The sequence below is a fragment of the Salvelinus fontinalis genome, chromosome 5 (genome assembly GCF_029448725.1).
Source record: "Salvelinus fontinalis isolate EN_2023a chromosome 5, ASM2944872v1, whole genome shotgun sequence".
Lineage (NCBI taxonomy): Eukaryota > Metazoa > Chordata > Actinopteri > Salmoniformes > Salmonidae > Salvelinus > Salvelinus fontinalis.
Genome location: NC_074669.1, coordinates 60,933,798 through 60,946,778, shown reverse-complemented (window position 1 = coordinate 60,946,778; position 12,981 = coordinate 60,933,798). Strand labels below are relative to the sequence as shown.

The following is a 12,981-nucleotide window of genomic DNA, read 5'->3' as shown; positions in this document are numbered from 1 at the left end:
AGTCAGCAAGAAAAAGGTGCTGATCGTGGACTACAGGAAACGGAGGCCGACAGCGGGTCGAGAGCTTCACGTTCCTTGGTGTCCTTTTGAAGAAAGCACGACAATGCCTCTTCCCTCTCAGGAAGCTGAAACAATTTTGGCATGGTCTCCCAGATCCTCAAAAAGTTCTACAGCGTCTTGACTGCATCACCACTTGGTACGGCACATGCTTGGCATCCGACCGCAAGGCGCTACAGAGGGTAGTGCGTACGGTCCTGTACATCACTGAGCCAGAGCTCCTTGTCATCCATGACCTCTATACCAGGTGGTGTCAGAGGAAGGCCCTAAAAATTGTTAAAACACTCCAGCCACCCAAGTCATAGACTGTCCTTTCTACTACCGCATGGCAAGCCATACCGATGCAGCAAGTCTGGAACCAACAGGACCCTTAACAGCTTCTACCCCCAAGCCATAAGACTGAAAAAATACTTAATCCGGGAAGTTATTGGTTAACTATTTAACTATCTCCATTGACCCTTTGTGTACTAACTCTTTTGACTCATTCACTGCTGCTACTGTTTATTATTCTTCAAGTTGCCTTGTTACTTGACCCTTACACATATTTACACATCTACCTCAGTTACTTCGTACCACTGCACATCAACGCAGTACCCCGTGTATATAGCCAAGTTATCGTTTCTCATTGTGTATTTATTCCTTGTGTTATTTCTCTATTTTTCTCTCTCCATTGTTGAAAGGGGCCCTTAAGCATTTCACTGTTAGTCTAAACCTGTTGTTTACAAAGCATGTGGCAAATAACATTTGATTTGAGCGTTAAGAGGAAATGACAGAACATTATTCTGTCTCCTCTACTCTATCTCTGAACCGCTGGCCTGGGAGCAGCGAGGCTGTGATGCAAATCCGGATTCATCATCCTGCCACTGTCATCTTAGAGAGAAAGAGTGAAAGAGAGAGAGAAAGAGAGAGAGCGAGAGCAGATGTGTGTTGGAAGAGATAAGATGTTTTGTTAGTCCACAATCATGCATGTGACATAACATGATATGTCTGAGGCTACACATGTGTGTACCAATATGAGTGTGTGTATGAATCAAAATAGGTTCTGTGGACATGACTATCCCATGTCCCAAGACAAATCCTACAACAGAGGTTCCCAAACTCGGTCCTGGGGCTCCTTCTGGGTGCATGTTTTGGTTTTTGCCTAAGCACTACACAGCTGATTCAAATCATCAAAGCTTGATGATGAGTAGGTTATTTGAATCAGCTGTGTAGTGCTAGGGCAGAAACCAAAACATGCCCCTGGGGGGCCAGGATCCAGTTTGGGAAGAAAGAAAGAGGGAGAGTTAGAAAGATGGCGAGGAAAAAGGGAAAGAAAAAGAGGGAGAAGAACAGAGGATGGGCTTCCTTGTCATTTTCCCGTTCAATAACATGACATTGTTCACATAATGTGACACTGAAAAAGACAATGAAAACATGACATTTGATATGATCAAGTGGAGAACATTGGCGGCTATAAAAGCAAAGTGGAGCGAGTGTCTAACTGACAATGAAACTGACCCACGTTGTTTCACTCTGGTTTTAAATGCATGTTAGGCCCTGGCCTGGTGGCATTGTTGAGATTGAAGTCTCTTAAAATGACTACTCACTGTTAACCGTTTCATGTCATCTACGGTGCAGTATATGTAACTACCGTGGGGAACAAACCAATGGCAGAACGGTTACACTGCTTCTCCCAAATAAAGACATTTAACGATGTCCACCGCTATTCTCATAATACTACTTGATTAATCGACCAAAGGCTATGGCCCAAAGTCATGTTATGTGGAGTCACCTTGTAAGTTTCTATGTCTAGATCTTCAACCGTTTTGTATGGATGCACAGAAAGCAGGAACACAGCTGGCGTACAACAGGAAATAAAACTCAAAACAGATTTTGTCATTGGATAATATTGCCATTTTACAACAATCTTACAAACACATTGCATAAAATCTAAGAAAATATATATATTTATATATATCTTTAAATCATTATTAAAACACGTGGTTGTGTATTTACATACATGTGAATAAATATCTTTTTCTTTTCTTAAATCAATGTATCCACTTAATGCTTAGAAAACATATAGTGTCCATATTGTTTGTAGTTGTATGTGTATGTGGTTGGATAGTTAAATATCATAACTTTAAACTCTCCCCAGTTTCCTTACTTTTGACCAAGACTCAAAAGAGACTGGGAACGGGATTCAAACAAACCACAAGTGATTGGATGAAGGCTGTATGAGGTCATCTTGCTGTGACAGAAGTGGGACATACTGGAGTCTTGTGAGGGTAAAATGAGTATAACATCCTAATCAAATAAACATCAGATTGGGTATACCAATCTTATATGATAAGTCTGTATTGTTCAATAGAATTAAAAGCCTAAAATAAAAAAAATTGCGGTCGAATACTTCCCATGATGATGCTACCCCAGGGCAGTGAAGGGGACATTGCTTTACATAAGGTGCCATCTTTTGGACGGGACGTTAAACGGGTGTCCTGACTCTCTGTGGTCATTAAATCCCATGGCACTTATCGTAGAGTAGGGGTCCCTAAATTCCCAATCTGGCCCTCATACTATCATGGCCACCTAATCATCCCGAGTTTACAATTGGCTCATTCATCCTCCCTCCTCTCCCCTGCAACAATTCCCCACGTTGTTGATGTGAATGAGAATGTGTTCTGTTAACTTACCTAGTAAAATAAGTGATAGTGATTAGTGATTCAGCTCTGATAGACAAAGGAGAAATACTGCACTTTATGGTAATATTACTTTATGTTACATTAGACCATGATTTCAGAGCAGGGAAATTGGCCACAACCTCAAAATGTATTACGTACACATGACCATAGCACTTCAAATTAAAAAGTAGAAAGTCAACCCTGGAGCATTCTCAGATTCAGGATGTGTTTATAAAACAATATTGTTTTATTTTTCATTTTATTGGTATTGTTATATACATGGCATAATTTTGTGCTTTTTTTATCAAGAAAACATCAGAGGGGAAAAAAGAAGTGTACTTGAAGTCTGTGTAGAGATTTGGACAAGGCATAAGCCAAAGCCAGTTTTCCAGTGAGTTAACGATGATCCACTGAAGAGGATGAGAACGTTGGAGGTGATGTGCTTTACCAACAATAGCAAAGGCACCTGTGTATCGCTTTCTTAGAAAAACAAATCAGTCCACGCAAATCTCTCGGTTCAAGTTCGACCCGGCGCTGGCGCAACACTCTCCATCTGAGAACGATAGAAAAATAGAAAAAAACAGAGGAAACAAATTGTCACTTTATATCGTTTTTTTGTTCCATCAAAATTTTGGAAGAAGGGGCTTTATCCCCAAGCCTCATTTTTCAAGGGATTCCTGATTTTTCTTCTTTGTTTGGGAGGACTGTGAGAGAGAGATGATGAAGGGAGGAGAAAGAGAGCAGGAGAGAGAACGACAGAGAGGGTTAGAGAAAGAAATAACAACTGACGGAAAGGAAGAGTAATACAAAGAAAGAAGGAAGACGAGAAAAAAGAAAGAGAGATGGAGATGAGAAAGAGACAGAAAGAGAGAGGGAGATGAGAAAGAGACAGAAAGAGATGAGAAAGAGACAGAACGAGAGAGGGAGATGAGAAAGAGACAGAAAGAGAGAGGGAGATGAGAAAGAGACAGAAAGAGATGAGAAAGAGACAGAACGAGAGAGGGAGATGAGAAAGAGACAGAAAGAGAGAGGAAGATGAGAAAGAGACAGAAAGAGAGGAGAGAGACAGAAAGAGAGAGGGAGATGAGAAAGAGACAGAAAGAGAGGAGAGAGACAGAAAGAGAGAGGGAGATGAGAGAGAGACAGAAAGAGAGAGGGAGATGAGACAGAAAGAGAGAGGGAGATGAGAAAGAGACAGAAAGAAAGAGGGAGATGAGAAAGAGACAGAAAGAGAGGAGAGAGAGAGACAGAAAGAGAGAGAGAGATGAGAAAGAGACAGAAAGAGAAAGAGAGGAGAGAGAGACAGAAAGAGAGAGGGAGATGAGAAAGAGACAGAAAGAGAAAGAGAGGAGAGAGAGACAGAAAGAGAGGAGAGAGGAGAGAGAGACAGAAAGAGAGAGAGAGATGAGAAAGAGACAGAAAGAGAAAGAGAGGAGAGAGAGACAGAAAGAGAGAGGGAGATGAGAAAGAGACAGAAAGAGAGAGTGAACACCACAGAGAAAGAAAATAAATGAAGAATGTCTGTCAAAGAAAGTAGATCTATCGATGGATGGGGTTTAGTATGGATGGGGATCAGTATGGATGGGGATCAGGGTCTGTTGGGCTCCTGGTATCCTGGACTGGGATCCTAACGAGGGGAAGGCCTTTCTGGTGTTCAGCGGTCCGCTGCCCCCCCTCTCTCAGCTCCACAGACACACGTTGCTGGTCGTCTGGCAGGTGGAGCCCTTCTCAGCCGGGGACAGGTAGAGCTTGCCGCTTGGGCACACGCACAGCTCGTACACAGTCTGTTTGGGGTACGTGGTGCCCGGCGCCCCGTGCAGCGGGTCCGCCGCTGTCCCGTGAGGAATGTTCCCCAGCCGAATTGTGGTGGAATCTAAAAAGATCTGGAGAGTGAGAGAAAAAGAAAGAAGGAGAGATAAAGAGGGAGAAAAAGACAATAAGATATAAAACAGAAGGAAGTGAATACAGACAGACAGACAGACAGACAGACAGACAGACAGAGCTCTTTTTCAAAGTGCTCAATCGCTATAGCAAGGTAATTCTAGTGTCTTAATGGTTCCTCACTCCTGCACTATCTAGCTCTCCATGTCGTGACACTCGTAAAATACAGTGTCTCTAAATTGGCCGCCAGCGGACAGAGGGACACTTCCTGTCCAGTTAAACCATAGAAACAGAATGGAATTACCATGGAAATGATCACATACCAGGCAGCCATTGCGAGAGTACCCATGAGTTTACCAGTCAAATTGTGAGGGTTAGAGGTTTCTATGGATTCTATTTCTGATTTCAACACCCTTATGCGACCATGGCCTCCTCATCTGTCAAGAGACAACACCTGTGCAGAAGAACCAGCAGCAGTCAGTCAGTAGCATCTCCTCTCCCCGAGTAATGAGCACCATACACTCCATTAGAAGAGCCTTCACTAGGAGTGTGTATCGTTTATGAAGTGTCATACACACCGCTAACGACGCAATGGAGGGGCGAGAGTGAGAAGGAGCGAGACAAATATAAGGAGAAAGAGAGAGAGAGATGGAGAGAGATGGAGAGAGAGAGAGGGGAAGAGAGAGGGATAGAGAGAGATTTGTATTTCAAAAGCTGAGTGCTCCTGGTATCGTGATTGAAACAGGCAGCGATCAACTTAGAACTCATTAGATCCCCTCTTATTTATTGACGGATATTTATTCGTTTATACATTTATTTATTTATATATGTATTTATCTAAGTATAAAGTAACAAGAGCACTCCTTGACAGCCTTAAGTAGCTCGCTACCCGGTAATCTTTCCCGGCATTTACCCACCATCATTCATGTACCCCATTTTCATGATGAAGGAGAAAAGAGAAATATACTAAATGGAGAGAGTGACATTGCAGAGAGAGAGAGAGAGAAATAAAGAGAGAGAGAGAGAAAGTGTAGGAACCAGGAAAGAGAACGCCGGTAGTCAGATATAAGCCGGCGGTAGCGAACCAATTAGTGTAAGTAATGGCGTCTCCGCAAGCTGACAGGGCATATCTTCAACAGCGTAAACACAAACAAAAGCCCAGACACACTCCTCCCTCCCCCCCTGACTCCCTCCCTCCCCCCTCCCCGACTCCCTCCCTCCCTGGCTCCCTCCCTCCTCCTCCTCTCCCCAGCATGATGATGGATCAGAGATGACAGCCGCCGCCATCTTTATCATCTTTCCTTTGATTACCTGGAGCACCACCAATAGTGCATAGTCCACAGGTCTGGCCTGTTCTGCCAAGGCCGTTAGCTAACTCCACAGGTCTGACCTGATCTGCTCGCTAGCTAGCTAACTCCACAGGTCTGGCCTGATCTGCCATGGCCGTTAGCTAACTCCACAGGTCTGACCTGATCTGCTCGCTAGCTAGCTAACTCCACAGGTCTGGCCTGATCTGCCATGGCCGTAAGCTAACTCCACAGGTCTGACCTGATCTGCTCGCTAGCTAGCTAACTCCACAGGTGTGGCCTGGTCTGCCATGGCTGCTAGCCGACTTCACAGGATTTATGCTACCATGTTAGGCACAGCGTTACAGGGGTCTGGCAGGTAGCAGCATCCTACAGACAAGATGCTAAATAGCTGATAATGTACCTTAGGGGCGTGTTTCTCAAACCAGTCCTCCAGTCCTTCGACACTGGCACGTCCGATTCAACTAGTCCCGTCAACTAATAATCAAGCCCTTCATTAGCTGAATCAGGTGTGCCAGTGTTGAAATCCATCTAATGTGTGAAATGACGGGTGGTCCCTGAGGGTTGCGTCGAAAAACACCAGACCAGACCACAAAGCAACATGGAATAGGGCCCTGTGTTTTGCGCAATCATGTGACATTGCAAGATTTTATCCTGTATTTTAAGCTTTATCCAGAAATGAGAATTTGACCAAAAATGAAAGCGATGATGCTGGACCATATGACAGAAAAAGAAAAAGGGGACAGTTTGATGAAAAGGCTTTAAATAAATGTTTCAATCCAGGCACATCACATGCCTGTGCATTACACAGGGCCCTAGGTTGAGCAGTGGTGAGCTACCGTAGTGTAACACTGGTAAACACGCTCTACAACAGTTGTGTACATATCAAACTATAGTTCCCCACCCCTCTCACTGGGCACCACCCGCTGTCGCACATATTTGTTTTAACCCTGCACTAACACACTATTCACAAGCAGTCAACTAATGGTCCTTGATTATCAAATCTAATTTTAGTGCTTGATTATCAAATCAAATTTGATTTGTCACATGCACCGAATACAACAGTGAAACAGTGAAATGCTTACTTGCAAGCCCTTAACCAACATAAGTGTTAAGTAAAAAATAAGAATAAATAATTAAGAACAGCAGTAAAATAGCAGTAGCGAGGCTATATACAGGGGGTACAGGTACAGAGTCAATGTGCGGGGGTACAGGTTAGTCTAGGTAGTTGAGGTAATATGTACATGTAGGTAGAGTTAAAGTGACTATGCATAGATAATAAACAGAGAGTAGCAGCATAACAAGGGAGGGGGGGCAATGCAAAAATAATCTGGGTAGACATTTGATCAGCTGTTCAGGAGGCTTATGGCTTGGGGGTAGAAGCTATTAGGAAGCCTTTTGGACCTAGACTTGGCGCTCCGGTACCGCTTGACGTGCAGTAGTGAAGAGAACAGTCTATGACTTGGGTGGCTGGAGTATTTTACAATTTTTAGGGCCTTCCTGGTATAGAGGTCCTGGATGACAGGAAGCTTGGCCCCAGTGATGTACTGGGCCGTACGCTCTACCCTCTGTAGTGCCTTGCAGTCGGAGGCCGACTTCATATAATAATAATAACTAAATATGTTTATGGATTTCATAAAGGCCAATAAAAGATGGCGCCGATAGAGATGGCAGCTTCGCTTCAAATCATTAGAAACTACATTCCTAAAGAAAATACTGTACTTTTTACTCCATACATTTTCCTGACACCTAAAAGTACTAGTTACATTTTGAATGCTTAGCAGGACAGGAAAATTGTCAAACTCACACACTTGTCAAGAGAACATCCCTGGTCATCTAGTGCCTCTGATCTGGAGGACTCACTAAAAACATATGTTTTGTTTGTAAATGATGTCTGAGTGTTGGAGTGTGCCCCTGGCTATCCGGATTTTTTTTTGTATTTTTTTTTAAATGGTGCCATCTGGTTTGCTTAATGTAAGGAATTTGAAATTATTTATACTTTTAATTTAGATACTTAAGTATATTTTAGCAATTACATTTAGTGTTGATACTTAAGTATATTTAAAACCAAATACTTTTAGACTTTTACTCAAGTAGTATTTTACTGGGTGACTTTCACTTTTACTTAAGTAATTTTCTATTAAGGTATCTTTACTTTTACTCAAGTATTACAATTGGGTACTTTTTCCACCACTGCAATTGATTGAAGGAAATGCAGAAATTATAAAAGTTGATTTGAACAGTATAAACAATCTGTCACGTTCCTGACCTAGTTCTGTTAGTTTGTTATGTGTTTTAGTTGGTCAGGACGTGAGGTTGGGTGGGCGTTCTATGTTTTCTGTTTCTGTGTTGGTTTTGGGTTGCCTGGTATGGCTCTTAATTAGAGGCAGGTGTTTGGCGTTCCTCTAATTAAGAGTCATATTTAGGTAGGCGTTGTCACAGTGTTCGTTGTGGGTGATTGTCTTCCGTGTCTGTGTCTGTACACCACGCGGGACTGTTTACGGTTTGTTCGGTTTGTGTAGCGTATGTTTCCTATTCCTGCGTTCTTCTTGTTTTATGTAGTTCGTCGTCTAGGTCTGTCTACACCGTTTTGTTGTTTTGTTAGTTTAGTCAAGTTCGTGTTTTCGTTAATAAAATATGTCATTTCACTACGCTGCGCCTTGGTTCCCTCAATACTCCTCCTCTTCAGATGAAGAGGAGGAGGACTGCCGTTACAGAATCACCCACCAAATCTCCAGAACCAAGCAGCGGAGTAAACGGAGTAAGGGACAGAGAAAGAAGGAGGAATGGACTTGGGACGATGTATTGGACGGGAAAGGTTGCTACACATGGGAGGAGATCCTGGCTGGTAGGGATCGCCTCCCATGGGAACAGCTGGAGGCACTGAGGAGAGCAGAGGCAACGGGAGAAGGGAACCGGAGTTATGAGGGGACGCGTCTTGCACGGAAGCCCAAAAAGCCCATGAGTAACACCCAAAAATTTCTTGGGGGTGGCTAAGAGGTAGTGGGCCAAGGGCAGGTAGGAGACCTGCGCCCACTTCCCAGGCTTACCGTGGAGAGCGGGAGTACGGGCAGGCGCCGTGTTACGCAGTAGAGCGCACGGTGTCTCCTGTACGAGTGCATAGCCCAGTGCGGGTTATTCCACCTCCCCGCACTGGTAGGGCTAGATTGGGTATTGAGCCAGGTGTCATGAGGCCGGCTCAACGCGTCTGGTCTCCAGTGCGTCTCCTCGGGCCGGCATACATGGCACCTGCCTTACGCATGGTTTCCCCGGTTCGCCTACATAGGCCGGTGCGGGTTATTCCACCTCCCCGCACTGGTCGGGCGACCGGGAGCATTCAACCAGGTAAGGTTGGGCAGGCTCAATGCTCAAGAGAGCCAGTATGCCTCCACGGTCCGGTATTTCCGGCGCCACCTCCCCGCCCCAGCCTAGTACCTACAGTGCCTACACTACGCACTAGGCTACCAGTGCGTCTCCTGAGCCCTGTTCCTCCTCCACGCACTCTCCCTGTAGTGCGTGTATCCAGTTCGGTGCCTCCAGTTCCGGCACCACGCACTAAGCCTCCTTTGCGTCTCCAGACCCCTGTACACACTGTTTCTTCTCCCCCTACTAATCCTGATGTGCTTGCCCTCAGCCCGGTGTCACCAGTGCCGGTACCACGCACCAGGTATAGAGTGGGCTTTGAGAGTCCAGTGTGCCCTGTCCCTGCTCCCCGCACTAGTATGAAGGTGCGTGTCCTTAGCCCGGTGCCTCCAGTTCCGGCACCACGCACCAGGTCTACAGTGCGCCTTATCCGGCCAGAGCCATCCGTCTCCCCAGCGCCATCTGAGCCATCCATCTCCCTAGCGCCATCTGAGCCATCCGTCTCCCCAGCGCCATCTGAGCCATCCGTCTCCCCAGCGCCGTCTGAGCCATCCGTCTGCCATGAGCCTGCAAAGCCGCCCGTCTGCCATGAGCCTGCAAAGCCGCCCATCTGCCATGAGCCTACAGAGCCGTCCGCCAGACAGGAGCCGCTAGAGCCGCCGGCCAGACAGGAGCCGCTAGAGCCGTCCGTCAGACAGGATCTGCCAGAGCCGCCAACCAGACAGGATCTGCCAGAGCCGCCAACCAGACAGGATCTGCCAGATCCGCCAACCAGACAGGATCTGCCAGAGCCGCCAACCAGACAGGATCTGCCAGAGCCGCCAGCGAGCCATGAGCAGCCAGAAACGTCAGAGAGCCATGAGCGTCCAGAGCCTTCAGAGAGCCATGAGCGTCCAGAGCCGTCAGCCTGCCATGAGCGTCGAGAGCCGTCAGCCTGCCATGAGCGTCGAGAGCCGTCAGCCTGCCATGAGCGTCGATAGCCGTCAGCCTGCCATGAGCGTTGAGAGCCGTCAGCCTGCCATGAGCGTCGAGAGCCGTCAGCCTGCCATGAGCGTCGAGAGCCGTCAGCCTGCCATGAGCGTCGAGAGCCGTCAGCCAGCCATGAGCGTCGAGAGCCGTCAGCCAGCCATGAGCGTCGAGAGCCGTCAGCCAGCCATGAGTGTCGAGAGCCGTCAGCCTGCCATGAGCGTCCAGATTCGTCAGTCAGCCATGAGCTGCCCTTCAGCCAGAAACGGCTATATACCCAGAAGTGCCCCTCAGTCCAGAGCTGTCTCTCTGTCCGGAGCTGCCCTTCAGTCCGGAGTTGCCCCTCTATCCTGATCTCCCTCTCTATCTTGAGCTACCTCTATATTCTGATCTATCCCTCTGTCTGGTGCTATCCCTCTGTCTTGATTTATCCCTCTGTCCCGGTGCTGTCCCTGTCATGGATGTTACTAAGAGGATTTTGTGGGGGTAAGATATGGGTGGACATTTTTAGGGGTAGATGGAGGCTGGGATTGACTATGGTGGGGTGGGGACCTCGCCCGGAGCCTGAGCCACCACCGTGGTCAGATGCCCACCCAGACCCTCCCCTAGACTTTGTGCTGGTGCGCCCGGAGTTCGCACCTTATGGGGGGGGTTATGTCACGTTCCTGACCTAGTTCTGTTAGTTTGTTATGTGTGTTAGTTGGTCAGGACGTGAGGTTGGGTGGGCATTCTATGTTTTCTGTTTCTGTGTTGGTTTTGGGTTGCCTGGTATGGCTCTTAATTAGAGGCAGGTGTTTGGCGTTCCTCTAATTAAGAGTCATATTTAGGTAGGCGTTGTCACAGTGTTCGTTGTGGGTGATTGTCTTCCGTGTCTGTGTCTGTACACCACGCGGGACTGTTTACGGTTTGTTCGGTTTGTGTAGCCTATGTTTCCTATTCGTGCGTTCTTCTTGTTTTATGTAGTTCGTCGTCTAGGTCTGTCTACACCGTTTTGTTGTTTTGTTAGTTTAGTCAAGTTCGTGTTTTCGTTAATAAAATATGTCATTTCACTACGCTGCGCCTTGGTTCCCTCAATACTCCTCCTCTTCAGATGAAGAGGAGGAGGACTGCCATTACACAATCAGAATGGAAAAATACTCAATGAAATCACTTAGAATGTATGTGTTACCACCCTAGGAACACTCACTACTCAAAGCAAATGTAAAACTTAAATTATTCAAAAACTATAAACACTGTCAAATACCGTCACACCATCCAATTTTTTAATAATATTTTGCCCATATCGCCGAGCCCTAGTCAAGGATCATATCACCTCCACCCTACCTGCTATTCTAGACACTCCAATTTTCTTACCATCACAATAGGTCCACAGACGATACAATCGCCATCACACTGCACACTGCCCTATCCCATCTGAACAAGAGGAATACCTTTGTAAGAATGCTGTTCATTGACTACAGCTCAGCATTCAACACCATAGTACCCTCCAAACTCACCATTAAGCTTCAGATCCTGGGTGTCGACCCCGCCCTGTGCAGCTGGGTCCTGGACTTCCTGACAGGACGCCCCCCGGTGGTGAAGGTAAGAAACAACATCTCCACTCCGCTGATCCGAAAACACTGGGGTTCCACAAGGGTGCGTTCTCAGCCCCCTCCTGTACTCCCTGTTCACCCACGACCGCGTGGCCATGCACGCCTCCAACTCAATCATCAAGTTTGCAGATGTGCACTACAGCGGTAGGCTTGATTACCAACAACAACGAGACAGCCTACAGGGAGGTGAGGGCTCTTGGAGTGTGGTGTCAGTAAAATAACCTCTCATTCAATGTGAGCAAAACAAAAGAGATGATTGTGGACATCAGGAAACAGGAAAGGGAGCACCCCCCATCCACATCGATGGGACAGCAGTGGAGAAGGTGGAAAGTTTTAAGTTCCTCAGTGTACATATCACCGACAAACTGAAATGGTCCACGCACAAAGACAGTGTGGTGAAGAAGGCGCAACAGTGGCTTGTCACCGAAAACCCCCACAAACTTTTACAGGTGCACAATTGAGAGCATCGTGTCAGGCTGTATCACCGCCTGGTACAGCAACTGCACCGTCCTCAAACGCAAGGCTCTCCAGAGGGTGGTGTAACGCTCATTCCTTCGGCGATAAACACGAATCCGACCATCACCCCCAGTGAGACAAAACCGCGACTCATCAGTGAAGAGCACTTTTTGCCAGTCCTATCTGGTCCAGCGACGGTGGGTTTGTGCCCATAGGCAACATTGTTGCCGGTGATGTCTGGTGAGGACCTCAGTCTAGCCTCTCTCAGCCTATTGCGGACAGTCTGAGCACTGATGGAGGGATTGTGCGTTCCTGGTGAAGCTCGGGCGGTTGTTGTTGCCATCCTGTACCTTTCCCGCATGTGTGATGTTCGGATGTACCGATCCTGTGCAGGTGTTGTTACACGTGGTCTGCCATTGCTAGGACGATCAGCTGTCCATCCTGTCTCCCTGTAGCACTGTTTTAGGCGTCTCACAGTACGGACATTGTAATTTATTGCTCTGGCCACATCTTCAGTTCTCATACCTCCTTGCAGCATGCCTAAGGCACGTTCACGCAGATGAGCAGGGACACTGGGCATTTTTCTTTTGGTGTTTTTCAGAGTCAGTAGAAAGGTTTCTTTAGTGTCCTAAGATTCCATAACTGTGACCTTAATTGCCTACCGTCTGTAGGTGTCTTAACGACCGTTCCACAGGTGCA

At 46.8% G+C, this 12,981-nt stretch overlaps 1 protein-coding gene across 1 annotated transcript in view; it reads right to left on the bottom strand.

The window, feature by feature from the left end:
* Window positions 1–2,959: 2,959 nt before the first annotated feature.
* The window catches only part of LOC129855969 (zeta-sarcoglycan-like), a 56,560-nt gene continuing 46,538 nt past the window's right edge, over window positions 2,960–12,981 (bottom strand). Inside the window, exon 5 of the mRNA XM_055924087.1 lies at window positions 2,960–4,600. Within this exon, the coding sequence (XP_055780062.1) occupies window positions 4,397–4,600 (204 nt within the window). The 3' untranslated portion in view covers window positions 2,960–4,396. The remainder of the gene's footprint in view (window positions 4,601–12,981) is intronic.